Genomic DNA, 27,766 nt, shown 5'->3' with positions numbered 1-27,766 from the left:
GCATCACTGACATGGTCAATGAGATAGCCCAGTGCTGGATGTTTTCTACTATTGACCTGATGTCGACCTACCAGCAGCTCCACATTTACGCTCCGGATAAACCTTACACTGCCTTTGAGGCAGATGAATGCCTTTACGAGTTCCGTCAGGTTCCGTTTAGGGTCACAAATGGAGTATCTATTTACGAGCGGGAGATGGACCACATGGTAGACCAGCACAAGCTAAAAGCGACCTTCCCATACCCCTGGACAATGTCACCATCTGCGACCGTGACCAGCAGGACCATGATGCCAGCCTGGAGAGATTCCTCCAGATGACAGAGGTGTTGAACCTCACATATAACAAGAAGTGTGTGTTCAGCACCATCCTGGGTTGCATCTTGGAACATGGTGAGGGACACCTTGGAACATGGTGTCATCGGTCCTGACCCAAAACACATGCATCCTCTAATGGAACTGCCCTACCCTACAAGGCCCTCTACAGGTGCCTAGGCCTCTTATTGCATTACTCCCAGTGGGTTCCCCACTTCTCCAACAAGATACACCCACTGGCCCAGGTCACCACCTTTCCCCTCCCCACCGAGGCGCAAGTGGCCACCCATATCAGACATTACCATTGCCACGATGCATGCTGTGGATGATAACATCCCAGTCCTGGTGGAGTGCGATGCCTCTGACATTTTCCTTGCTGCCACCCTTAACCATGGGGGCAAACCCGTGGCCTTTTTCTCCAGGACCTTTCACGGTTTAGAGCTCGAGCACTCCACCATCAAAAAGGAGGCCCAGGTGATCTTGGAAGCTGTCTGCCACTGCGCCACCACCTGGCAGGAAGGAGGTTCACCCTTCTCACTGACCAGTGCGCAGTGGCATTCATGTTCAGCACCCACAGGAGCAAGATCAAAAACGACAGGATCTTGTGCTAGAGAGTCGAGCTGGTCTGTACGACATGCAGTATAGACCGGGGACGTTCAACGACTCCCCCAATGCCCTGATCCAGATTTGCACCAGTATGCAGTCCGACCAACTGCAGGCACTGCACAACACCCTTTGACACCTGGGCGTCATGCATCTGTACCATTTAATTAAGTCCCAGAACCTCCCCTTCACCGTCCAAGAAGTCCGGACCATGACTGAGTCCTGCAGGGTCTGTGCAGAGTCCAAACCACGCTTCTTCCGCCGACTACGGACCCACGTGAAGACCACTCGGCCCTTTGAGCAACTCAGTATCAACTTCAAGAGACCACTGCCTTCCATGAATAAGAACGTCTATTTCCTCTCAGTTACAGACAAATGCTCCTGTTTTCCCTTCACCATCCCTTGCACCGACACCTCCACTGCCTCCATTATCAAGGCACTGGCACTGATTTTCACTATGTTCGGATACCCGACGTTCATGCACAGTGACCATGGGTCCAATTTCATGAGTGAGGAGATGCACCAGTACCTGGCAATGTGAGGCATTGTGTCTAGTTGCACGACTAGCAATTACCCCGGGGCAATGGACAGGTTGAATGTGAAAACAGGGTAATATGGCAGGCAGTCCTCCTGGCCCCGAGGTCGAAAGGATGGTCCACCAACTATTGGCAAGAGGCCCTCCCCCAGGCACTCCATGCCATATGATTGCTCTTGTGCACAGCTACCAACCAGACCCCTCACGAATGCCTTTTCTCCTTTCCTAGGAAATTGGTGACTGGAGTCTCCCTGCCAGCATGACTGACGTCTCTAGGACCGGTGCTCCCCTATAAGCATGCAAGGACCCACAAGTGCGACCCCCTAATCGAGCAGGTGCACCTCCTCCACGCAAACCCAAACTGCGCCTACGTCAGGTACCCCAATGGATGGGAGGACACCGTCTTGACCAGGGATCTGGCACCAGCAAGGACCCTGCCCCCCCCTACCCTGGCCACCCCTGGCCCATCCAGGACCCCCCCTCCCCCCGGGATGACATCTACCTATTGCCTCTCCATGGCCCCCCCACCCCCCCATGGATCTGCCCCGCACCTACGCCCCACTCCGTCAGGCACCTCCCTGTTTGCACCACCCTGCGCCCTGACCACTCCAGACTTGGCTGAATTTCAGGCAGACCCACCGTCCATTGACGACGTTCCCAGTGACAAAGGCGACCGCTGGACTGCTTGAACTTGAAAGTATTTTAAATACCCTAGAACCTCACCCTGGGGCTCTTTTTAAGAAGAGGGTGAATGTGGTGATACAACCACCACTATAGCTACACTCCTTCCAGGCTACTGCAGGGAGCAACCATTGTACCTGCAGGTAGGTAACCTGGGAGGCTGGCCCCACCTTGCTGACTGTCAGTCACCAGCCCCTATAAAGACTCAATCCAGCCCTTTCCTAAATCAATCAGGCACATGGAACCGGAGGATATACACATATCTGGTGATTTCTTCTTTAAGCTGATTACAGCCTGTTGTACAGTTTTTCGAGATTTGTGTTGTTTGTTGCACCTCAGTGCACCACAATAACCAACGTTTCAGGCTTGAGCCCTTCATCAAGAGCTCTTCATTATGAGGCTGAAAAACAAGAATAAACAGTCAGAGACATAACCCAAACTTTAGGATGACCAAAATCAACTGTTTGGAACAGTTAAGAAGAAAGAGCATACTGGTGAGCTCAGTAATCCCAAAGGGAATGGTAGGCCAAGGAAGATCTCCATTGCTGATGACAGAATAATTCTCATCACAATGAAGAAAAATCCCCAAACACCTGTCTGACAGGTCAGAAACACTCTTCATGAATCAGGAGTGGAAGTGTTAATGACTGCTGTCTGCAGAAGACTTCCTGAACAGAAATACAAACGCTACAGTGCAAGATGCAAACCACTAGTTAGCCACAGAAACAGGATGGCCAGATAACAGTTTGCCAATAAATTTTTTAAAAGAGCTTGCAGAATTCTGGAAAAAAGTCTTCTGGACAGATGAGACCAAGATTAGCCAGTATCAGTGTGATGGCAAGAACAAAGTGTGGAGGTGTAAAAGAACTGCCCAAGAGGCAAAACATACCAACTCATCTATGAAACGTGCTAGGGGTGTTGTGGCCTGCGCAGGTATGGTTGTCCCAGGTACAGGTGCACTTATCTTCATTGATGTTGTAACTGCTGATGGCAGTAACAAAATGAATTCTGAGGTGTATAGAAACATCAGCTCAAATTCAAGCAAATGCCTCCAAACTCATTGGACAGCACTTCTTTCTACAGCAAGGCAATGATCCCAAACATACTGCCACACAAATGAATTTTTCAAAGTTAAAAATTTGAAAATTCTTGAATTGCCAAGGCAGAGCATGCCTTCCATATGCTGAAGAGAAAACTTAAGGGGACAAGCCCCCGAAACAAGCAGAAGCTAAAGATGGCTGCAGTAGAGGCCTGGCAGAGAAGATACTCAGCACCTGGTGATGTCTATGAATCAAGACTTCAAAGCAGGCATTGCATGCAAGGGACATGCAACAAAGTACTAAATGTCACTAAATATATATTTCATGGACTCTACATCACCTTTGTTGACCTCACCAAAGCCTTCGACACCGTGAGCAGGAAAGGGCTTTGGCAAATACTAGAGCGCATCGGATGTCCCCCAAAGTTCCTCAACATGATTATCCAACTGCACGAAAACCAACAAGGTCGGGTCAGATACAGCAATGAGCTCTCTGAACCCTTCTCCATTAACAATGGCGTGAAGCAAGGCTGTGTTCTCGCACCAACCCTCTTTTCAATTTTCTTCAGCATGATGCTGAACCAAGCCATGAAAGACCCCAACAATGAAGACGCTGTTTACATCTGGTACCGCACGGATGGCAGTCTCTTCAATCTGAGGCGCCTGCAAGCTCACACCAAGACACAAGAGAAACTTGTCCGTGAACTACTCTTTGCAGACGATGCCGCTTTAGTTGCCCATTCAGAGCCAGCTCTTCAGCACTTGACGTCCTGCTTTGCGGAAACTGCCAAAATGTTTGGCCTGGAAGTCAGCCTGAAGAAAACTGAGGTCCTCCATCAGCCAGCTCCCCACCATGACTATCAGCCCCCCCACATCTCCATCGGGCACACAAAACTCAAAACGGTCAACCAGTTTACCTATCTCGGCTGCACCATTTCATCAGATGCAAGGATCGACAATGAGATAGACAACACTCGCCAAGGCAAATAGCGCCTTTGGAAGACTACACAAGAGAGTCTGGAAAAACAACCAACTGAAAAACCTCACAAAGATAAGCGTATACAGAGCCGTTGTCATACCCACACTCCTGTTTGGCTCCGAATCATGGGTCCTCTACCGGCACCACCTACGGCTCCTAGAACGCTTCCACCAGCGTTGTCTCCGCTCCATCCTCAACATCCATTGGAGCGCTTTCATCCCTAACGTCGAAGTACTCGAGATGGCAGAGGTCGACAGCATCGAGTCCACGCTGCTGAAGATCCAGCTGCGCTGGATGGGTCACGTCTCCAGAATGGAGGACCATCGCCTTCCCAAGATCGTGTTATATGGCGAGCTCTCCACTGGCCACCGTGACAGAGATGCACCAAAGAAAAGGTACAAGGACTGCCTAAAGAAATCTCTTGGTGCCTGCCACATTGACCACCGCCAGTGGGCTGATAACGCCTCAAACCGTGCATCTTGGCGCCTCACAGTTTGGCGGGCAGCAACCTCCTTTGAAGAAGACCGCAGAGCCCACCTCACTGACAAAAGGCAAAGGAGGAAAAACCCAACACCCAACCCCAACCAACCAATTTTCCCCTGCAACCGCTGCAACCGTGTCATGCCTGTCACAAACGAGCCTGCAGCTGACGTGGACTTTTTACCCCCTCCATAAATCTTCGTCCGCGAAGCCAAGCCAAAGAAAGAAAAAAAATATGTATATATATATATATGTATATATATATGTATATATATATATATATGTATATATTATATATATATATATATATATGTATATATTATATATATGTGTGTGTGTGTGTGTGTGTGTGTGTGTGTGTGTAGCTATGTCCCAAATATTACAGTACCCTAAAATAAGGCAACTATGTATAAAGAGTGCTGTAATTTCTACATGGTCAAACCGAAATGTTTACAAATAACCTTGAATAAAATCTCGAATGTGCACTTTAATCATGTGAATTGTTTGATTACAAATTTAAAACTGTGAAGTACAGGGTCAAATAAAGGAAAAAAAATGTCTTTGTCCCAAACAATTATGGAGGGCACTGTATAAAGTACATGATTTGACCTACTGAGTTTCTCCAACATTGTGTTTAAACTTCTGGAGGAACTCAGCAGGTGAAAAATTGGAATATAATGAAACTGAAGTCAAAATTAAAATCAAGGTCAGTGTTCTTGCCACGGAGCGTTCATTTATCTGTCAGTCTTAGATAAAACAAAGAGATTTTGTTTTGTCCTCACAAAATGGACATTTTTCCTTCGTTTATGCCATGGTTTAGCAAGTACTAATTGCCCTTCAGAGGGTGCTGGAGAGCTGTTTTTTGATCAGCTTGGGTGCTGTTATTTATATTATTTTACAGGCAGGATCAATAAAGAAACAGTGATATTTATCAGGCTGGTATGAAAAAATGCAGACAGGTAGCACTCTCGGTGTGCCTGCTACTGTCCTTGGGGAATAAAGGTCATACGTTGCTATCAGCTTAGCATATGCAAGTAACTGCAGTACAATTTGTACATGGTTCACACTGCACGTATGGTGTGCTAGAGGAGGAAATTAATGTTTACACTTTGAGATACGCTGCCAATTAGGCAGCTGTATTTTCCAGAAGGACGTCAACCATGTTATTAGAATTGCTCTCATATAGATCAGTGGAGGGTATTTCATTTTGCATTTGTATTTTGTTGTGGTGGAAAGGCTCAGGGAATACAAATCATTGACTTGTTCACAAAGCCACAGTATGCATGGAACCAGATCAGAAAAAAGATTTGACTGCATAGTCATCAGGCATTGGTCAGCAAGCAATGACCTGAAGTCCCTCCGGGAGAAGGTCAAATAAAATAAATCCTGGGCAATGGCTACTTCCACAAATCATCAAAGCCATTTGGCAGAAACCTTCATCAGAACTCACAAACAAGCATCACTTGGCTGGCAGTAAAAGATGCCCTCCCTATCAAGTCTTTCCAGCAACACTGGAGTCTCACTCACAATGCACACTGCCCTTCAGTTGGCTGCAGTTCAAATGAAACAATCATCCTTCTCATTGTGAACTGTGCCAGCTCAAAAAGGATGCAATTATCCTTGTCAAATTCACCCCAAGCAGTTGCTTAACAGGATCCTCTGATTTACAGGATGTTTCGAAGAATGTATACTCAATTGATGGTAATAGAACATTATAGTACAAGTCCTTTGGCCCATGATGTTGCACCAACCTATATAAACCTACTCTACAACAATCTAAACCTTCCCAACCTCACACTCATAGCCACCTGTTTCATGTGCCTTTCTAAAGAGTCATTTAAATGCCCCTATTGTATCGACCTCCAACATCATCCCCCCGCACCTGTCACTGTGTAATAAAAAACTTATCTCTGACATCTTCCATAAACTTACCTCCACTCACCTTAAACAGATGTCCTCTTGTATTTATTTACTGTTGTCCGAGGAAATAGATAATAGCTGCCATCTTAGATATGCCTCTTATAATCTTATAGAAATCTACACCACAGTTTAGGCCCTTCAGCTTATGTTGTGCAAATGTAATAACCTACTCTACCAACTACCTAGAATTTTCATACTGCATAAACCTCCATTTTTCTCTGTTCCATGTACCTTTCTACTGGTAATAGTCTCTCCAAAGATCCTATTGTACTTGCCTCGACCATTACCAGCAGTGAACTCCAAGCACTCACCACTCTCCATGTGAAGAACCCATTCCTTACATTCACCTCAAGCACTTACTCCCAAGCACCTTAACTATGTCCCTTGGTGTAAGTCATTTAAACTGTTGGAAAATACCTCTGGACATTCACATGAACAAGTCCTCTCATCATCTAGTACACTTCTATCAGGTCACCCCTTATCCTCCGTCACTGCAAGGAGAAAAGTCCAAGTTCACTCAACCAATGCTCACAAGACATGCTCTCCAATCCAGGCTCCCCTGCACCCTCTCTATAGCATCCATATCTTTCCTGCAATGAGCTGACTAGAACTGAACAAAATACTCCAAATGGGGTCTAACCAAGACCTATGTGGTGTTGCCTCATGGCTCTTGAACTCAATCCCATAGTCAATACACCATACACTTTCTTAACAATGCTATCAACCTATGCAACAGCTTTGAGTGTCCTATGGACATGGACCCCAAGATCACTCAGTTCATCCACGCTGCTCAGAGTCCTCCTATTAGCATTGTGTTCTGCCTTCAAATGTGACCTTCCAAAATGAACTACCTCACACTTTTCTGAGTTAAACTCCGTTACCACTTTTAAGCCCAGCTCTGCATCCTATCAATATCCTGCTATAACATCTGCAACCCTCCAGACTATCGACACCACCACTCACTTTTGTGTTATCTGCACCACCCTTCCACTTCCCCATTGAGGATACTCAAAAATTGTAGAGGGGTCCTAGAACAGGTTCTTGCAAAACATCGCTGGTCACCAACCTCCATGCAGAATATAAACCATCTCAAACCATCCTCTCTGCCTTCTGCGGGCCAGCCACAAATTCTGCATCCACAAAGCATGACATCCTTGGATTCCATTCCTCCTTACTTTCTGAATGAGCCTTGCATGGGGGAAACAACTCCTTACTGAAATCCATATACACTACATCTACCACTCTACCTTAATTCCTTGTGCTTTATTATATCCTCAAGGAATTTAATCAGGCTTGTGAGACATTACCTTCCCTCGTTGAAGTCACACTGACTATCCTTAATCAGCTTATGCCCCTCTAAATGCTTTAAATCCTCTCTCTCAGGATCTTCTCAAACTGCTTGCTCTCTACTGAAGCAAGACTCACTGGTCAACAATTTCATGGGTTATCTCTGCTACCTTTCTTGAATTGCAGAACAACATTTGCAACCCTCCAATACTTCTCATGCCCCTGTGACGATGCAAAGATCATTGCCAGTGGTTCGGCAATCTCTCCCTCATTTCCTACAGTAGCCTTAGGTAAATCTAATGTACCTCTATTAAGTCACTTTTCATCCTTCATCGATTCAAAGTGAAGTGCCTTAGCTCAATCAACCTTTCTTCATAAGGCAATCCAGGCAACATCCTGTTAAATCGCCTCTGCACCCTCTCTAAAACTTCTGCATTCTTCCTGTAACAAGGCAATCAGAATTGAACAGAGTGTGGTCTGACCAGAGTTCTATAGAACCACAGTGTTACCTTTCCGCTCTTGAATGTATTCCCCAGCTAATGAAGGCCTGTACACCAAATGCCTTCTTAACCATCCTATCTACTTGTGCAGCAACCTTGAGGATCTATGAACTTGTACAAGATCCCTCTGTTCCTCCATACTGCTAAGAATCCTGCCATTAATCATGTATTGCACCTTCTAATTTGATTTTCCAAAATGCATCACATCACATTTAACTCCTTCTGCTACTTCTCTGCTCAACTCTGCACCCTATCTACATTGTGTTGTGATCCATAACATCTCCACCCTTTGTCATCTGCAAACTTACTAACCCATCCTGCCACTTTTTCGGCCAAGAGCTGGGGTTACAGAACAGATCCATGCTGAACGCCACTAGTCACTAACCTCCAAGAAGAATATGTCCCATTTACAACCACCCTCTACTTTCTGCAGGCAAGTCAAGTTTCTATGGATCCCATGCCAACGACTTTCAGAATGAACCTATCATGGGGGATCTTGTCAAACGCCTCAGTATAATCCATCTCCAACAGATCCACCGCCCTACCTTCATCAATTTATTTTGTCACTTTCTCGTAAAACTCAGTTAGGCTCATGAGGCATGACCTGTCCCTCACAAAGCCATGCTAGCTATGCCTGAGAAGATACGCTTCTCCAAAAGCACATAAATCCTGAACCTCTGAATCCTCCCTAAAGGTTTTTGACACAAGACTCACTGGTCAATAATTCCCAGGATTCTCCCTCTTATCTTTCTAAACTAGATGATTACATTTGCCATTCTCAAATCATCCAGTACATCTGCAGCCAGGAAGGATACAAAGATCATGTCAACACGCCAGCAATCTCTTCCCCCACTTCCAGAAGTAAACCTGGGGTATAATCACATCAGGTCTCAGGACTTATTTATCTGACTGCTTTTTAAGACAATCCAGCACAACTACTTTCTTAACCTTGATATACTCCACATTGACCTGACATTCACTAAAGTCTCTCTCCCTAGTATTACGAGCTCCCATTTTTTTAAAATGGATTATCACTGTTTGGGATAGTATAGACCTCTTGCCTATACTATCCCTTAACATTTAACACAAACACAAGGCACTGCCCAGCGATAATTCGATACATTGGAAGACCTGAGGGAAGGCTTGTCACAGTCTGTTCCAGAATTTGATACATATTGTGGTTTTACAAGTGAGAACCATTCTGACTGCTGAAGAGAAAACAGGTTTCTGAAGCAGCTCCCATGGTTAGCCATTTTTATGGAATTCAGAGCAAAGCATGCTCTGTGAATGACTGGGCCTATTCGATGGATTGACTTGTGACAGGAGGGTCTTTTTGGGAAGCAATCATCTTGATTGTGACTAACAGTGCAGGTCACTTTCAGACTGCTTAATTTTAAGTGTGACTAGCAGTAAAGTTACTTGGAGAGATCGGTGCCAGGGTCTTGGAAGCTTTGTTGAGGCTGCCCATTTCGAGTCTTGTCTACAAAAAGGACCAGGAGTGTTATGACCACAGCTCATGTTGATGGACATTTCTTCAAAGGCAATGCAAGAAGAATTTGTGGGTCTATAGCAACCACAACTCCAGTCTTCCCATTAATTCTTGGCAGCAAATTTCAAAGGCCTAAGCTTCAACACCGAATTTGAAAGATTAAACTTTGAAGTAACTTTCTAGATTTTGGCCTGGATTGTAATGGTTTGGGTATATCACACACACACACTAGGGATAGATATAGTGTTAAGGATATTTTAAGAGTTAAGATTATAGCTTAAGAGTAAATTAGTGTTTTAAAATTAAACACTCACTGGGTCATTGCATATTGCTGCTTGTTAAGCTCGGTTCGTAATACTAGTGAACACTAAAGCATTTATTCAGGACCTCCAGGCCTGTTCCCCCTTTATCATTAAACGGCCTTACCCTCATTCTTGTTATTTTTCTGTTCTTGATGTACATCAGAATCAGAATTTATTGTCATGAACAAGTCACAAAATTCCCTGTGGTGCAGCAGTATCACAGTGGAAACATTTATATAAACCATCTTAGAAAAATAAATTTAAAAAGTGCACAAAAAGAAGTAAGACAGTGTCTTTGGTTCATTGATCATTCAGGAATCTGATGGCAGCAGGGAAGAAGTTTACCTTGTACCTTTTTCCCAATGGTAGTAGAGTGAAGAGTGCATGGCCTGGGTGGTGAGGGTCCTCGAGGATAGAGGCTGCTTTCTTGGAATTGTAGATTGCCTCATGCAGATGTCTTTGATAGAGTGGTCTGCTGCCTATAATGTCACAGGCCAAGTTAACAACCCTCTGGAGTTTTTCCTTGTCTTGAGTGTTGGCACCTCCATACCAGACAGTGATGCAACCAGCCAGAATGCTCTCCAGGGTACATCTAGAAGTTTTCAAGTTATCAGTGACATACCAAATCTCCTCAAACACCTCACAAAGTATAGTTGCTGGTGAGCCTTCTTTGTGATTGCATTGACATGGAGGCACCAGGACAGATCTCCGGAATTGCTGACCACCAAGAAGTTGAAGTTCTTGACCCTCTCCACTTCTGAGGTCTCGATGAGGACTGGTTTGTGTTCTCCTGATTTCCTCCTAAAGTCCACAATTATCTTTTTGGTTTTGCTAACGTTGAGAGCAAGGTTGTTGATGTGAGACCATTTAACGAGCTGATCTATCTCCCTCCTGAACGCTTCCTCATTGCTGCCTGTGATTCTGCCAACAACCATCGGCAAATTTGGAGATAGCATTGGAATTGTGCCTGACCACAGTCATGGATGTATATTGAGTAGAGCAGCGGACTAAGTATACATGCATCCTTGAGTTGTGCCTGTGTTGATAATCAGTGAGAAGTTGTTTCCAATCGTATTGACTGTGGTCTTAAAATGCCTTAGGGTTTTCCTTAATCTGATTCCCAAGACCCTTAAATACTCCCTTCTAGCTTTCCTGTCCTTTCTCAAGTTTCGTCTTGGCTACCATAATCATGAGGCCTTCCTGACTTTTGCTTCCTGAACCTTGTGTATGCTTCCTTGTTCCTCTTGACTTGCCCTCCCATCTCTCTCTTCAATCATGATTCCTTTACCTTACCATCTTTTCCCTGTCTCAGTGGGAGAAACCTATGCAGTACCCTATGCAAGTGGTCCCTAATCATCTTCCACGTTTCTGCCATGCATTTACCCAAGAACATCTGTTCCCAATTTAGTTTCCTAAGTTCCCACCTTATGCCATGGCAATTCCCCCCATCTCAATTAAACATTATTGTCTACTATCCTTTCTTTGTTCATAGTTATGATAAAGGTCAGGAGTTGTGTGGTCATTGTCTCCAAAATGCTCACTCACCAAAAGGTCTGTCACCTGATCAGGTTCATTACTCGGTACTAGATTCAGGAAGGCCTCTCCTCTAGTTGATTTATTCACACACTGGTTCAGGAATCTTTCTTGGACATACCTGACAAATTCTGCCCCATCTAAGGTGGTGCCAGGCAATATTAGGGAAGTTGAAGTCTCATATGCTAACAATCCTGTTGTTTTTGCACCTTTCCAAAATCTGTCTACTTATCTGCTCATGTGTCCCAGTGATTATTTGGTGGCTTACAGAATACCCCCAAATAGAGTGATCATCCCCTTCCTGTTTCTGACTTCAACCCACACTGTCTCAGTGGACAATCTCTCAACGCCCTCAGTTTCTATATCTGTGATACTATCCCTTATTAGCAATACCACCCCTCCCTCTTTTACCTTTCTCCCCCATCTCTTTTGAAACAACTAATCTACAGAACATGCATCAGCCAAACCTGTCCAGGGGTCAGCCAAGTCTCTGTAATTCAATTTACTGATCCATGCTCCAAGTTCATTGCACTTATTCTTGATACTTCCGGCATTAAAAGCTTTTCAATCCATCCAACGAACTGTATTGTACTCCATCCACTGCCTGTTGTTCCTCACAGTCTCATTACCCACAGAGGCTCTGATAGCTCAGTGGTTAGAGCACTGATTTTGTAAACCAGGGGTTATGAGTTCATTCCTCATTGGGGCCTTGTTTCTGTGAGGGGTGCCAGACCTTACGGCAGACAAAATTAAAAATTTTCATTAATGTTACATTCCAATAATGGAACCTTTACCTATAGCATCTATCTCAACAGAAACAATTGGGGACTCAACCCATTGAATTGTCTCAACAGACTCAATCGTGGATTTGTTTTAGGACTTCTGCTTTTACACTTTATTTATTCTTTTCCCTCTCTGAATTACAGTTTGTTTACATTTCTTTATTTGTTTACATGTGTATGTTGAGTTCAGTATTTTTGTACCTCAAATAAGTGGTAATTCTGCCTCACCGCAGGAAAAAGAATTTCAGAGTTGTATGTGATATTATGCATGTTCTTTGGCTTGGCTTCGCGGACGAAGATTTATGGAGGGGTAATGTCCATGTCAGCTGCAGGCTCGTTTGTGGCTGACAAGTCCGATGTGGGACAGGCAGACACAGTTGCAGCGGTGGCAAGGGAAAATTGGTTGGTTGGGGTTGGGTGTTGGGTTTTCCCTCCTTTGTCTTTTGTCAGTGAGGTGGGCTCTGCGGTCTTCTTCAAAGGAGGTTGCTGCCCGCCGAACTGTGAGGTGCCAAGATACACGGTTTGAGGCGATATCAGCCCACTGGCGGTGGTCAATGTGGTAGGCACCAAGAGATTTCTTTAGACAGTCCTTGTACCTCTTCTTTGGTGCACCTCTGTCTCGGTGGCCAGTGGAGAGCTCACCATAGAACACGATCTTGGGAAGGCGATGGTCCTCCATTCTGGAGACGTGACCTACCCAGCGCAGTTTGATCTTCAGCAGCGTGGATTTGATGCTGTCGGCCTCTGCCATCTCGAGTACTTCGATGTTGGAGATGAAGTCGCTCCAATGAATGTTGAGGATGGAGCGGAGACAACGCTGGTGGAAGCGTTCTAGGAGCCGTAGGTGATGCCGGTAGAGGACCCATGATTCAGAGCCGAACAGGAGTGTGGGTATGACAACGGCTCTGTATACACTAATCTTTGTGAGGTTTTTCAGTTGGTTGTTTTTCCAGACTCTTTTGTGTAGTCTTCCAAAGGCGCTATTTGCCTTGGCGAGTCTGTTGCCTATCTCATTGTCGATCCTTGCATCTGATGAAATGGTGCAGCCAAGATAGTTAAACTGGTTGACCGTTCTGAGTTTTGTGTACCCGATGGAGATGTGGGGAGGCTGGTAGTCATGGTGGGGAGCTGGCTGATGGAGGACCTCAGTTTTCTTCAGGCTGACTTTCAGGCCAAACATTTTGGCAGTTTCCACAAAACGGGACGTCAAGCGCTGAAGAGCTAGCTCTGAATGGGCAACTAAAGCGGCATCGTCTGCAAAGAGTAGTTCATGGACAAGTTGCTCTTGTGTCTTGGTGTGAGCTTGCAAGCGCCTCAGATTGAAGAGACTGCCATCCATGCGGTACTGGATGTAAACAGCATCTTCATTGTTGAGGTCTTTCATGGCTTGTTTCAGCATCATGCTGAAGAAGATTGAAAAGAGGGTTGGTGCGAGAACGCAGCCTTACTTCACGCCATTGTTAATAGAGAAGGGTTCAGAGAGCTCATTGCTGTATCTGACCCGACCTTGTTGGTTTTCGTGCAGTTGGATAACCATGTTGAGGAACTTTGGGGGGCATCCGAGGCGCTCTAGTATTTGCCAAAGCCCTTTCCTACTCACGGTGTACTCTGACAATAAATCTTAAATCTACCTTTCCACTTATTGCCTCATCAACCAAACACTCTGGTTCCCATCCCCCTGCCTAGCTAGTTTAGAATAAAGGATGCACGTGCTCTGCACAAAATCTTTTGGTCTTCTCATGTAATAAGATGTCTGCAAGTGAATGTTGCCAGTTGACACATTCTAGTGTCAGGAGTACATACTGAGAAAAACACTGAAACTTGGTTTAGCCACAGCAAAGGCTTTGTGAGGTAGTACCATAGTCTAAAATTCATAAACCTCAGCGAGTCCTCTGGAACAGCCTCTCAATCACTTCATGAATGTATCGTTTAAGGAGGAAACATTGATGTATGTCAATAGAATGCATGGATTTGATGGTCCAATAAATGAAAGTGTTTGATTGCACTGAATTTCCTGTATGTGTTTTTGCTGAATAAAACATACTTTTGAAATAAAGTGCAGCAGGTGTATTTGAGTTTTTGATCAATGGTGATTAGGAATTGTTAAGAGAGGAGTGAGCATTGGCAAGGCCGTGGAATGTCCAAGAGAGGTTCTTAAATTCCTTTCAATGGGCAATTATCATTGTCTGGATTGAACATTCCTTTTATCATACCCATAACCACATGAAGGGGTAAAACACAAGATTTTGTTGACACCATAGTTAAGTGAAGGGCTCTAGCCTGAAACGTTGGTGATGTATCTTTACCTTTGCTACATAAAGGTGGTCTGGGTGTTGCTTCATGCACACATGGACTTGAGAAGTCACAAATATGCAGCACCTAACATTCAGTCATGTAGAACTGAAGTAATCTTTGCTTGGCAAGTAGAAATATACTCAAATTTGCACTTAATTTCAATATTTTTGAACACTTGTATAGCTTGCAGCTGTACAGAGCTGCCACTCCCAACCACCACATGACAAAGAACCTTGCAACCCTGAAATCTATGGGTTGGTTTTTATTTGACTATGGATTAGATTAAGGCTAGAATGATCATAGCTCAACTTTAAGATCATAGAATGATGGCCAGCTGGGCAATGGATGGGATTTCCAAGGTCAAGATGTCAGGGTGAGAGTCTGCTTGCTCTCTACAGATCACATCAGGCCTGATAAAATGAAGGTGGCCTAATAGGTAAGATGTCAGTGAATACCTTGGCTTTGATGAGCTGGGATGTGATAGCCTCTATGATTCAGGTTGTTCTGATCTAAAAGGTTGGTAAAAACTGAATGGCTCCATGTTTTGTTTACTATAGTTGAATAAAAATGGTCCCATCAACCAATTTGTAGTATCTGGCAGATTATGTTTGACACGTGCTGAAATCTTCAATCATTGTTTGAAGCTCAAACTGTAAAAGGCATGGCTCAGTTAATTTAATTTTTTTAAAATTATAAATCAGTTCAGCATTTCCTAAAAAGACTTAAAAACATGACATATAAACAAAATGGGTAATCAACAAAAATGCTCTATCTCTGATTCATGATCTCTCTCTCACACACACACACATAAAATTTAAACAAACTGCATTACCAATATTTTGGGCTGAGGCTCAAGAAGAAAGTCGGCTTTTAAAGGTACAGTTGCTTCGCTTAGAGTAGGTCTGTTGCACAGATATAATTTGGTGCAAGGCTTCTTGATGTTTCCAAAGGATTATCATCTGAAAAAAATGTCATTTTCTCATTCAGTCACTGCCTAGTAAATCCAGTATATACAATAAAGATTTTGTATAAGATATTTTTAAATCTTATTTGGAACCTGTTGAACAAGTCTCAACTCAGGTTTGCCGTATGTAGAAAGGATTACACTTTGCAATTATAATGGATTTCAGCCTTCCACTCTTCCAGGTTTTTTTTTTAATCACATCTTAATGCAACCTTTTAGACACAATGTTCCCTCCAACCACCATCTCTCCTTAACAAATTACAATTTTATTTGATTTTCCAAAAGACCAAGTGAATTGAAGGCAGAAACTGTGACAAAAATAATACATTAGTTATTAAACTCAAGTTAATTTTACAGCACACTTCAGGGAAGCTGAGCACATTAGATCTCTTTTGTTAAACCTAATTCCAAACAATTCACCACAAAAGTCTGTGATTAAAAAAACATGAGGAGGCACCACTCCAAAAGTGACTAACTCCATACTGTGCTCATCAGACCATATTGAGCACAGTGTCCAATCCTGAACAGTAAGGCACAAGGGAGTCAACTAAACTCTCAAGACAGAACAAATGATGTTTACAATGATCTTTGTTATCTGAATTATAATAACAAACCTGTCCTGGGCTGTTCAACATGGAAAGGAAATGATTGAAGGGAATTTAGTGAAGATGCGACAGAAAAATTACAATCCAATTCACGTCAACATTAACATAACAGGACAATTGAATTGAAGATGGAAGTTCTTCACAAATCAGCATGTATAAGAGTGGCCAAAGAGATACAGGAATCATTTAATTGCAGCCAGATATCAGGACATTTTCCAAAAAGATGGAGTAGATTGCCTTTTTTATTTGCATTTTTACTGCATCTGCATCATTTGGATGAATAGAACATTCATGTATCTACCTATACCAAGTCAACTAATTTGTGGCTGGCCCAAAGTCACTGTCCATATTTAGAACCTAATCACTCAGAATCATAATCCTCCTGTTTCACTGCTCCAACTGCAGATGCCAGGTCATCTTCATTGCCTTTTAATTTCTCCCCTGCGAAAATGAAAATAAATGATCTATATTAATATTAGCCCAATAATATTATTTCTAAGATTGAACTAGTTTTTTAACATTTTATTTTACAGCTTTCATCTACAATGCAAACATTAAAAATAATTATTATAAATTATTAATCATTTATACATTGCATTGCCTTTAAACCCCCCCATCCCCACCCTACTAATACATTATTATTCATAACAAAATGTCATATGTAGATACATCTCTCAAGGAGTATCTTACATTTATATCTTCCAATAATTAAAGTCTTACTTCTAAACTACTCCTATCTATTATTGAAATCCAAACACAAAAATATTAATCCAAAAAATATTATTAATACCACAATATCATATATAAACAAGGCTGTCAAAAATAAATGAATAGCCCCTAATTAATATTTAATTGCAATATAAATCTCTAGTTTGTAAGTAATCTCATATTAATCTTTTCATTTCCAAATATTAGTTGGGCTCAAAGAAAAAAAATCTTCCAATAATAATTTAAAAATTAAAACAAACATTAAAAAAAAGGGATTTCCACAAAGAGAAAAAAATTCTAACATTTAACTCATAGATATAGACACCCCTTAAAAATAATCTCATATTAATCTCTTCATCTAATATTCCTCATAGCATAATTAAGATGAATAAATAAACTAATTTTTCATTTATAATATATATCAATATGCTATTCCTTTATATCTAACCAAACTTATTACAGTAAATCAATTATTATTCAGAATTACTCCCAACTTCTATTAAAATCCAAAACATAAAAAAGAAAAATAAATTCCCCCTACAGGCACTGTTAAATGTACAGCACCTCTCCCCCTCTATTGTTCGGGGTGTGGCATCTGCCACAAAGAACACATGGTCAGAGGATCCCAGACCCAAGTACCTCCAACCTCCCATTTATATATTTTAAACAAAGTATGAACCTTAATAATTAAATTACATCAACCAATAAGATAAATTGACTTCATTCCTTGAATTCATTAATAAATTCTACTACTTAGTTACAATTTCTGGAAAAAAAAAATCAGGTAATAGAATCTTCAACATTACGAAAAGGTTTTCTTAATCAAATTGAACTTCCTTCTTTGATTCATTAATAGGTAATGCCTCCACAAATTCTGCAGTTTGTTTACAATCTTTGAAAAATTTCTTGTTACCATTAGGTAAAAAAAATCTTCAACGCAGCTGGGTAATGAAGTGAAAACTTATAACCTTTTTGCAAAAGAGTTTTCTTAACCAAATTAAATTCCTTTCTTCTGGTCAACAATTGTGCACTAATGTCTGGATAGAAAAAATTCTTTGATCCATGATACTCAAGTGTGTTTATTATTCTTTCAGACGCCAAAGCTAAAAAAAATTCTCATCTTGGTATTTTGAACATTTAACCACCATCGAGTGAGCCTTTCCATTTGGTTGAGGTCGTGGCCAAAGAGCTCTATGTGCCCTTTCAATTTCAACAGGGCTTTCAAATTTAGTCACCCCCAGAACTTTATCCATCTTTGCAGAGATCAAATCATATCTTGTTGTTCCTCTCCTTTTTTCAATCCAACAATTTTAATATTATTTCTTATACTAAAGCTTTCCACATTATCAATTTTTTCTAAACATTTCTTCCTTTCAGCAGATCCCAGTATAACTTCATCTACTGATTTCCCCAATCTCTCCTGTACATTTTCAACCTTTGCTACAACATTTTTAACCTTATGATTTATTTTACCCACATCCTGGATCTTTTCCACATCAGCTGTTAATTTAATAAACTTTGTATTTCCCATATGCTTAACTTGAGATCTCAAATATATTTCTTTCTTCATTTCCCCTCATCTGTTGCAACATTTCTCTTACAACTCCCTCAACTGGATTTTCTGTAAATTTACTTCCCCTGTAACCTTTCATATAATCTCATGTTTAGCTTGCTCTTACTTTTGAAATATCAGTGTGTCTTCCTGTTTCTCTTCTTTTCCTTTAACTTGTTTTGTATCATCATCATTGTTTCTATCTAATCTTATCACATCTATTATTTCTTCGGCATAATTCTGATCCAATACCTTCTGTATGATAGCAGAGATATTCTCAAAAGCCACTTCGGGCATATACAACAGTACACTTCCTTCCTGTTAGATGCCATTTTCACCAGTCTTCTAAAGGGACACATTCACAGGCATCCCCTCCAATTCAACCCTTCGTTGGGATTTCCTCACAACTCTAGGTCCAGGTTCCTTCTGCAATAGAGCCCTTTCTTCAATCCGGAGATACCAGCATGCATTCCCACAACAATTTTCTTCTTATTTGAGTACATCTCAAAATGTAAATATATTCTTGCAATATTTCTTCCTGTTAAACTTTGTTTTACTACATTTAAATATTCCTTTTAAAATTTTTTTCCTGGGAGGGTTAACATCCTATGTCCTCCAGGTCACATGACTCCCCTCCCCCCCACTGATTAAGAACTAGTTTAAAGCAAATGACTTACCCCTGTTTAATGATAATTATGCAAAAGGCTAGTACTTAAGACACTAGACTAGTCATTTAAATCACCACAATAATAATTCAGAGACCCAAGGTCAAATACTGTCAGAGCAGAAGTGATATTTAAATTCCAGGTACACAACCCTTTATCCAGAACCCATGGGGGGCAGTGTGTTCCGAATTTCGGATTTTTCCGGATTTCAGAAAGCCAGATTTAAGCCCATCTGAATTTTGCTGCCATATCCATTCCCATCCCCTTCCAGTCACGCTGTCGTCTCCCCCCCACCGCCCCCCCCACCCGACCCACGCTGCCAGTCTTTCGCCCACCCGACTTGCACTGCTGGTCTCTTGGCTGCCGGTCTCTCCCCCTCGCCCTCCCGACTTGTGCTGCCGGTACCCCCCCCCCCCCCCCCCACTCGCCTGACTCGCGCTTGCCATCTCTCTCCGCACTTGCTGGTTTTTGGAGCTTTCTGGATTTTAGATGTCCGGATAAAGGATTGTGCACCTGTAGTATGAAAATATCTGGTCTCACGTGTGATGAATACAAAAGTGCCAGATTGTGAAAAAAAACCCATCTGCTTCTTCTTTGTCCATCAGAAAAGGCTATCTGCTTTCCTTGCCCATTCTGGCCGAGATGGAACTCCAGAACCAGGCAAGTGGTTAACTCTTAAAAGCTCTCTGAAGCTGCCAAGCATGCCACTGTTATACGGTTAGCACAAAGGTCAAATAGAAAAAGAACAAAACTAGGCATCACTTGCTAATCAATTTAAGCTTTGAATTTGAGATAGCAATGTCACTGTCCAGGCAACCTTGCAAGTCCACCTGTCAAATATCCAAGGGCGAAGATCTTTCTCAAAAATCTACCACCACCTGTCTCCAACCCCTCCAATACCTCTGAACTAACTTTGGATGAAACTCTTTTCAAAGACTGGTTTGTTGAAAAAGAGCCTGCTGCATCTTTATTTATGCCCATTACTTAAAACATTCACCATGATAAACAAGGTTCTTTTTATTGTCATAATACATAAAAATGTAATATACATGATATACAGTACTTGAACTTTTGTCTCCCATAAGACAGAGTTGCCATGAACATTTTATAGTTGCCATTATTTGGATGCCTTTAAAATCACACTGCCCATAAACTTAATCAAATATTGTTTTACATTAATAGAATCTAGTTCCTCCAATTTCCTTGCAGTAATTACTTACGGATTAGTTCTGCTATAGCTCTTTGTGTTCTCTTCTCCAGCTTTTCTAGTTTCTTTGCTACATCCCTTTTCAGATCCCTGAAAAAAAATAACTTACATTGCAAAATCTGTCTTGGCAATTGCAGAAAGATAACAGGACGGCCAGCATCAACAAGGAAATGGTAAAATAGATAGACACCATTCAAAACAAATTGGATAAATTTATTTTGAAATAGTATCTTGATTTATAAATATTAGTCACATACCAATCTGGCTTCCTGGGGGCAAGGTTCACCAGGTCCTGCAAAGTAAGAAAAAAGAGAAAAAATAATCATATTACAATAAATGTTGAACAACATAATTCTGTAATCATCCTTTATAAATTATATAGTAATAAGCATTTGGAACGACATCATGATTTTTCATAAGAAAGTTATGCTTGGTAAAGGTAACAGTTGCTTTAAGGAGTGCAATCATCAAAGCACATGTTAAAAAATTGGATGTAAAGGATGGAGGATTGATCAAAAGATGCAAACAAATTCAAAAAAATCTTAAGGATAGTAAAGTATAATTGGTGGAATCTTATACAGACAATTGTTTTTCAACAAGAAGCGATACAAAGTATGTAACATTGTATAACCATATAACCATATACAGCACAGAATAGGCCAGTTTGGCCCTACTAGTCCATGCCGTAACAAATCCCCACCCTCCTAGTCCCACTGACCAGCACCTGGTCCATACCCCTCTAATTCTCTCCCCTCCATGTAATTATCCAGTCTTTCCTTAAATGTAAATAACATTCCTGCTTCAACCCCCTCCGCCTGAAGCTTATTCCACATCCCAACCACCCTTTGCGTGAAGAAATTTCCCCTCATGTTCCCCTTATAATTTTCCACCTGCAAACTCAAACCATGGCCTCTGGTTTGAATATCCCCACTCTTAATTGAAAAAGCCTATCCACGTTGACTCTCTCTGTCCCTTTTAAAATCTTGAACACCTCCATCAAATCCCCCCTCATTCTTCTACGCTCCAGAGAAAAAAGCCCCAGGCTGCTTAACCTTTCTCTGTAACTCAAACCCTGACATCCTGTCAACATTTTCGTGAACCTTCTCTGCACTCTCTCTATTTTGTTTATATCCTTCCTATAATTTGGTGACCAAAACTGCACACACTATTCCCAATTTGGCCTCACCAATGTTTTGTATAATTTCATCATAACATCCCAACTCTTGAATTCAATACTCCGATTTATGAAGGCCAACATTCCAAATGCCTTCATCACCACTCTATCGACCTGAGTATCAACTTTGAGGGTACTATTTACCATAACTCCTAAATCCCTTTGTTGCTCTGCACTCCTCAATTGTCTACCATTCAATGTTTATGACCTATTTAGATTTGCCATTCCAAAATGCAACACTTCACATTTATCCGTATTAAATTCCATCAGCCATTTCTCAGCCCACTCCTCTAGCTTTCCTATATATCTTTTTAAGCTACGGTAATCTTCCTCACGATCCAAAATACCACCAATCTTTGTATCATCTGCAAACTTACTTATCCAATTCACCACCCCTTCTTCCAGATCATTAATATATATAACAAACAATAGTGGACCCAGGACTGATCCCTGAGGAACTCCACTAGTCACCGGCCTCCAATTTGACAAACAATTTTCTACCAGTACTCTCTGACACCTCCCATCCAACCACTGCTGAATCCATTTCACTACCTCCTTATTTATACCTAATGCCTCCACCTTTTTTCCTAACCTCCTGTGGGGAACTTTGTCAAAAGCTTTACTAAAGTCTAAATAGACAACATCCACAGCCTTCCCTTCATCAATCTTTTTTGTAACCCCCTCGAAAAACTCTATAAGGTTTGTTAAGCATGATCTACCCCTGACAAAACCATGCTGACTACTACCTATCAATCCCTGTTCTTCCAAATATTTGTAAATGCAATCCCTCAGAACACTTTCCATCAACTTACCCACCACAGACGTCAGACTCACAGGTCTATAATTTCCAGGCTTACATTTGGACCCTTTCTTAAACAGCGGAACAACATGAGCCACCCTCCAATCTTCTGGCACTACCCCCGTGACCAGTGACATCCTAAATTTCTGTTAGTGGCCCCACTATCTGTACACTAGTCTCCCTGAATGTCCTTGGAAATACTTTGTCCGGACCCGGAGATTTGTCCACCTTTATCTTTTTTAACACTGCCATCACTACCTCCTCGGTTATCCTTATATGATTCATGACCTCCCCACTATTTTTCTTTACTTCAACTGGTACAATATTTTTTTCCCTAGTGAAGACCGAGGAAAAGAAATCATTTAAAATTTTCCCCATCTCCTCTGACTTCTCACTCAGCCTACCCTCCCTATCTACAAGGGGTCCAATTCTATCCCTCACTAATCTTTTACTTTTAATGTACCTATAGAAACTCTTTGGATTTATTCTTATTCTGCCTGCCAAAATCTCTTGGTGCCTCTTTTTGGCCTTTCTAATTTCTTTCTTAAGATTTTTTCTACACTCCTTGTAGTCCTCTTTCAATTTCTCAGCACCCTCCTGTTTATACCTCTTATACACCTCCCTCTTTCTCCTAACCAAATTTCTAATATTCCTCGAAAACCAAGGCTCCCTATGACTTCCAGCCTTTCCTTTGATCCTCACTGGGACATATCTACTCTGTACTCTCAAAATTTCTTCTTTGAATATTCTCCATTTTTCATTTACATCCTTTCCTGAAAAAAAACATGTCCCACTCAATACTCCCCAAATCCATTCTTATTCCTTCGAAATTTGTTTTTCTCCAATCAAGAACCTCAACTTTAGGTCCTTCTTTGCTCTTCCCTAAAACTACCCTAAAACTAATAGAGTTGTGATCACTAGACCCAATTTGTTCTCTAACATTAACCTCAGACACCTGACCTATCTCATTCCCTAACAGGAGATCCAGTATTACACCGTCCCGAGTCGGTTCCTCTACGTATTGATTAAGAAAACTATCTTGCACAGATTTGACAAACTCTAGCACATCCAGCCCTCTTACTGTATGGGTATCCCAATCAATGTGAGGGAAGTTAAAATCTCCCATGATCACTACCTTATGTTTATTACACATATATGCTATCTTCTTACAAATTTGTTCTTCCAATTTTCTTGGCCCATTTTGTGGTCTATAATACACTCCCATTAGTGCCCTCGTGCCTCCTCCACCCCTCAATTCCACCCAAACAGCCTCACTGGACGATCCCTCCAAACCATCCTGCCACCTCACGGCAGTAATGTCCTCCTTAACAAGTAGAGCAACTCCTCCCCCTTTTTTACCCCCTGTTCTATCACATCTAAAACATTTGTATTCTGGAATATTTAGTTGCTAGTCCTGTCCCTCCTGTAACCAGGTCTTACTAATTGCCACAACATCATGATTCCAAGTGCCAATCCATGCTCTAAGCTCATCTACCTTGTTCACTATGCTTCTTGCATTAAAGTACATGCATTTCAGAGAATGACCCTCACATATATTCCCTTTTCTACCTTTTACCTTAACCTCCATCCTTCCTTTGTTATCTTTATGATTCTTAACTAGGTGGCCATGCACCCAGCAAACTCTGCTCCCCACCCCCTGCCAAACTAGTTTAAACCTTCCCCTACAGCTCAAGCAAATCTGGTTGCCAGGATATTGGTCCTCCTCCAGTTCAAGTGGAGTCCGACCCTTTTGTACAGGTCCGACTTTCCCCAGAAGAGATCCCAATGATCCAAAAATCTTATCCCCTGCCCTCTGCACCACCTCTTTAGCCATGCATTCATCCTCCACATCCTCCTATTACTACCATCTCTAGCGCGTGGCACCGGCAGCAATCCAGAGATTACTACCTTAGAGGCCCTGTTTTTTAACTTCCTGCCTAATTCTATATATTCCTGTTGTATGATGATTGTAATTGTGTAAGATTGATCAGTCCAAGCCCAGAATGCGAAAGAATAAGTTTAATAAATATGCTTAACAAAGGGTTAATAATTAGGTGAGAAAATACAGTAGTTGCCTTTTAACATGGTGGGAATGTAATTGCCTTCCATATGCTGTTGTGAGATTGTAACTAACACTACAAATAATGTAATAATGTAAATATACCAAGAGTAAGGACACCCAGACAAGTCTTAGATGTCTGCAGACACTACTTGGGAATATGTTGTGTAAAAACAAGAATCATCAGATGTGTGAAACTCTTGTGAAACTTGGAGGGTCTCACGAAGACCCCTGCCAAAAGGTGTATAAAAGTGAGCTGAACACTTTGTATGCTCTGAGTGGGGCTCGGTGTAAAGAATGAGTTACTGAACTTCTTTCTTTGTACCCCTCACTCCCTTTAGTTTTATCAAGATTGAATAAAGAAACTATTGTACGCTTAATTGGTCATTCTGTTTGTTTTATTACAGTACAGTCTGAACATCAACGCATGAATTTTTCAGGGGATGATTTTCACCCACTCATTTCAGCGGCTTTTAATGCCAATCCATTTATCAAGTCAAAAGTGGAAAGTTGGTGAATGATTGGATAATGTTCAAACATATTCTCAACACCATAGCAAAATGAAGCTTTCACTACTGACATGAACACGAGAACACAAGAGAGACATTCAGCCTGAGCCTTCTAGCTAATTCAATAATGTTGTGGCTGATCATCTACCTCAAACACCATTTTACAGCCCTATCACCACATCCCTTGATTCTTTTAACATTCAGACATATATTAATTTGCTCTGAACTTGATCAATCATTCATGTACAAAACTCTCAGTTCAGTCCTAAACTGCTTATTGTAGCGTGCGCGCTACCACAGAGTGTGGAAAGAAAACACACATACACACGAGGAGTCACTGGCAGCTTTGTTTATATTCACTCCTTTTGCTGACATCATGGTAGCACCTATCTCTGACTGGGTGGTATTCCTGTCATTGCCTGAGGTTTCCCACCGTGCAGGTGGCCCCCATGGGGTCTGTGTGGTCGTCGCATTTGTTGGCCATTTTGTGTACTGGCTCGCATACCAGTTAGTGGGCTGCTACACAAACCTCCCCCCATTCCCAGAACCGGTGTTTGGAGCGCTGGTCACAGTTTTCAGTAATGCAGGGGCTGTGGGGAGATCAGTTGGCTAATGTCCAGGTATGCTGGTTTAAGGCGGTTGATCATGAAAGTCTTTTCCGCTGATGTCCAGCACACATGTCGACCCATTGTGCTAATTACTTTATATGGCCCCTCATACAGCCTTCACAGAGATGTTTAGTGTGCCCCCCTTCGCACGAAAACGTACTCGAAGGTTTCTAAGTCTTTGGGATGCCGGTCTTGGCCTGACCATACGGCAGGTGCTGGTGTGCCCAGTTTTTCCCATAGCTTAATCAATGAGGCCGCGGGGTCCTCTTGCTCCTTGGCGGTGGCAAAGAACTCCCCCAGTATTACCAATGGTGTGTCATATACCATCTCGGCTGCAGAGGCGTTGAAGTCCTCTTTCAGTACAGTGTGGATATCCCAGAGGACCCAGGGTAATTCATTTGGCCAGTTCGGCCTCTTCAGTTGAGCCATCAATGCCGCCTTTAGGTGCCTGTGGAACCACTCCACCAACCCATTGGCCTGAGGGTGATAAGCCATGGTGTGGTGGAGCTGAGTTCCCAGCAGCTTGGCCTGCGCTGCCCAGAGCCCCAAAGTAAACTGTGTACCCCTATCGGAGGTCATAAGCTCTGAAACTCCAAATCTTGACAACCAGGTGTTAATCAGTGCACTGGCACAGGTCTCAGTGGTAGTATCAGCCAGCGGGTCTGCCTCCAGTCACTACGTGAAGCAGTCAATCATGGTGAGGAAATATCTCGCTCCACGGGAGACTGGAAGTGGCCCTACAGTGTCAATTTGGACATGGTTGAACCGACGTTGTGCTGGCTCAGAAGTTGGGGAGGGAGGGGCACCTTGATGAATGTCTGCACTTTGGACGTCTGACAGAGCATACAGGTCTTGACCTGTTTTCGAAGGCCATGCCAGACGAACCAACTGGCACCACTTTAACAGAAGTCCTGATGGCAGGGAGTGCTAGGTTGTGCACCATTTCAAAACCCTGCTGCCTCCAAGCTGCTGGCACGATGGGGCGGAGTTTGTCAGTGAAGACATCGCAGAGGAGCAACTGGTTGCCAGGACCGATGACAACATCCTCCAGCCTGAGGCCGGACACATCTGTTCTGTATGCTGGGATCTCAGAGTCCTCCTGCTGTGCCCTGGCTAGGGCAGAATAGTCTATTCCCTGGGACAGGGCCTGAAATAGATCTCAGGGTGGGACAGTGTGTTGGCCACCACGTTGGATGACTGTGGTGAATTCAGACACGTATGAGAGGTGTTGCTGCTGTCTGGCTGACCACGGGTCGGACACTATGTGGAAGGCAAAGGTCAACAGTTTGTGGTCAGTGAAGACCTTGAATTGCCTACCTTCCAGAAAATACCGAAGTACCTGACTGCCAGGCATAACGCCAATAGCTCCAATTCAAAGACACTGTATTTGAGTTCGGGTGTCCGGGGGGTACCTGCTAAATAAGGCCAAGGACTGCCGTTGCCCTTTGATGAATTATTCCAGTACACCCTTTATTGTTATGCTGGAAGTGTCTACTGTGAGGGCGATTGGCGCCTCTGCCCTGGGGTGTACCAGAAGGGTGGCGTTGGCCACAGCATCTTTGGCCTTCTGGAACGTCTCTGAGGGCCCATTGTCCCAGGTGATATCCTTTCCCTTCTTTGCCATGAGCGTGAAAAGGGGGGGCTTGATGTGAATCACTGCTGGTATGAATCGGTGATAAGTTCATCGTACCGGTGAATTCTTGCAACCCCTTCACTGTGCGGGGCTTGGTGAAATGCCGAAAAGCCTCTACTTTTTCAGCCAGGGGTTTCGCTCCGTGGCTGCTGATTTGATGCCATAGGAAGTCGATTGTTTCCAACCTGAACTGGCACTTCGCAAGGTTTATAGTTAGCCCAAATTCCTGTGGCTGGACATACAGTTGCCTTAGGAGAGCCGTGTGATCCATGTCATTGCGGCTGGCGATGAGAATATCATCCAAATATATGAACGCGAATGGGAGATCCTGACCCATGGCATCCTTCAGCCTTTGGACGGTCTGGGCTGCGTTCTTAAGTCGAAAAGGCATTCTCAGGAATTCGAAGCATCCGATAACGGTTTTGGGGATATCATCAGGATAGACTGGGATCTGATGATAGCCCCCTGATGAGATCGACTTTTGAAAACACCTTTGTTAGTTAGCGGTAAAGTCTTGGATGTGGGGCACAGGGTACCTGTCGGGTGT

General features: G+C 42.7%; 1 protein-coding gene across 4 annotated transcripts in view; it reads right to left on the bottom strand.

Annotated features, from left to right (window-relative positions):
• Positions 1–15,389: 15,389 nt before the first annotated feature.
• Positions 15,390–27,766, bottom strand: part of ccdc12 (coiled-coil domain containing 12) — a 122,570-nt gene continuing 110,193 nt past the window's right edge. For 3 of the 4 annotated variants that reach the window (XM_069922107.1, XM_069922109.1, XM_069922111.1), the window contains exons 5-8: positions 20,695–20,729; positions 20,451–20,527; positions 19,659–19,743; positions 15,390–16,746 (exon numbers count right to left, since the gene is read on the bottom strand). In XM_069922107.1, coding sequence (XP_069778208.1) covers positions 16,725–16,746; positions 19,659–19,743; positions 20,451–20,527; positions 20,695–20,729 — 219 coding nt within the window. In that variant the 3' untranslated portion in view covers positions 15,390–16,724. The remainder of the gene's footprint in view (positions 16,747–19,658; positions 19,744–20,450; positions 20,528–20,694; positions 20,730–27,766) is intronic. The other variant, XM_069922108.1, reaches the window with a different exon arrangement.

The sequence above is a fragment of the Narcine bancroftii genome, chromosome 2 (assembly GCF_036971445.1).
Source record: "Narcine bancroftii isolate sNarBan1 chromosome 2, sNarBan1.hap1, whole genome shotgun sequence".
NCBI lineage: Eukaryota > Metazoa > Chordata > Chondrichthyes > Torpediniformes > Narcinidae > Narcine > Narcine bancroftii.
The sequence above is the reverse complement of the archived record's forward strand: the minus strand, read 5'-3'. Positions and strand labels throughout refer to the sequence as shown.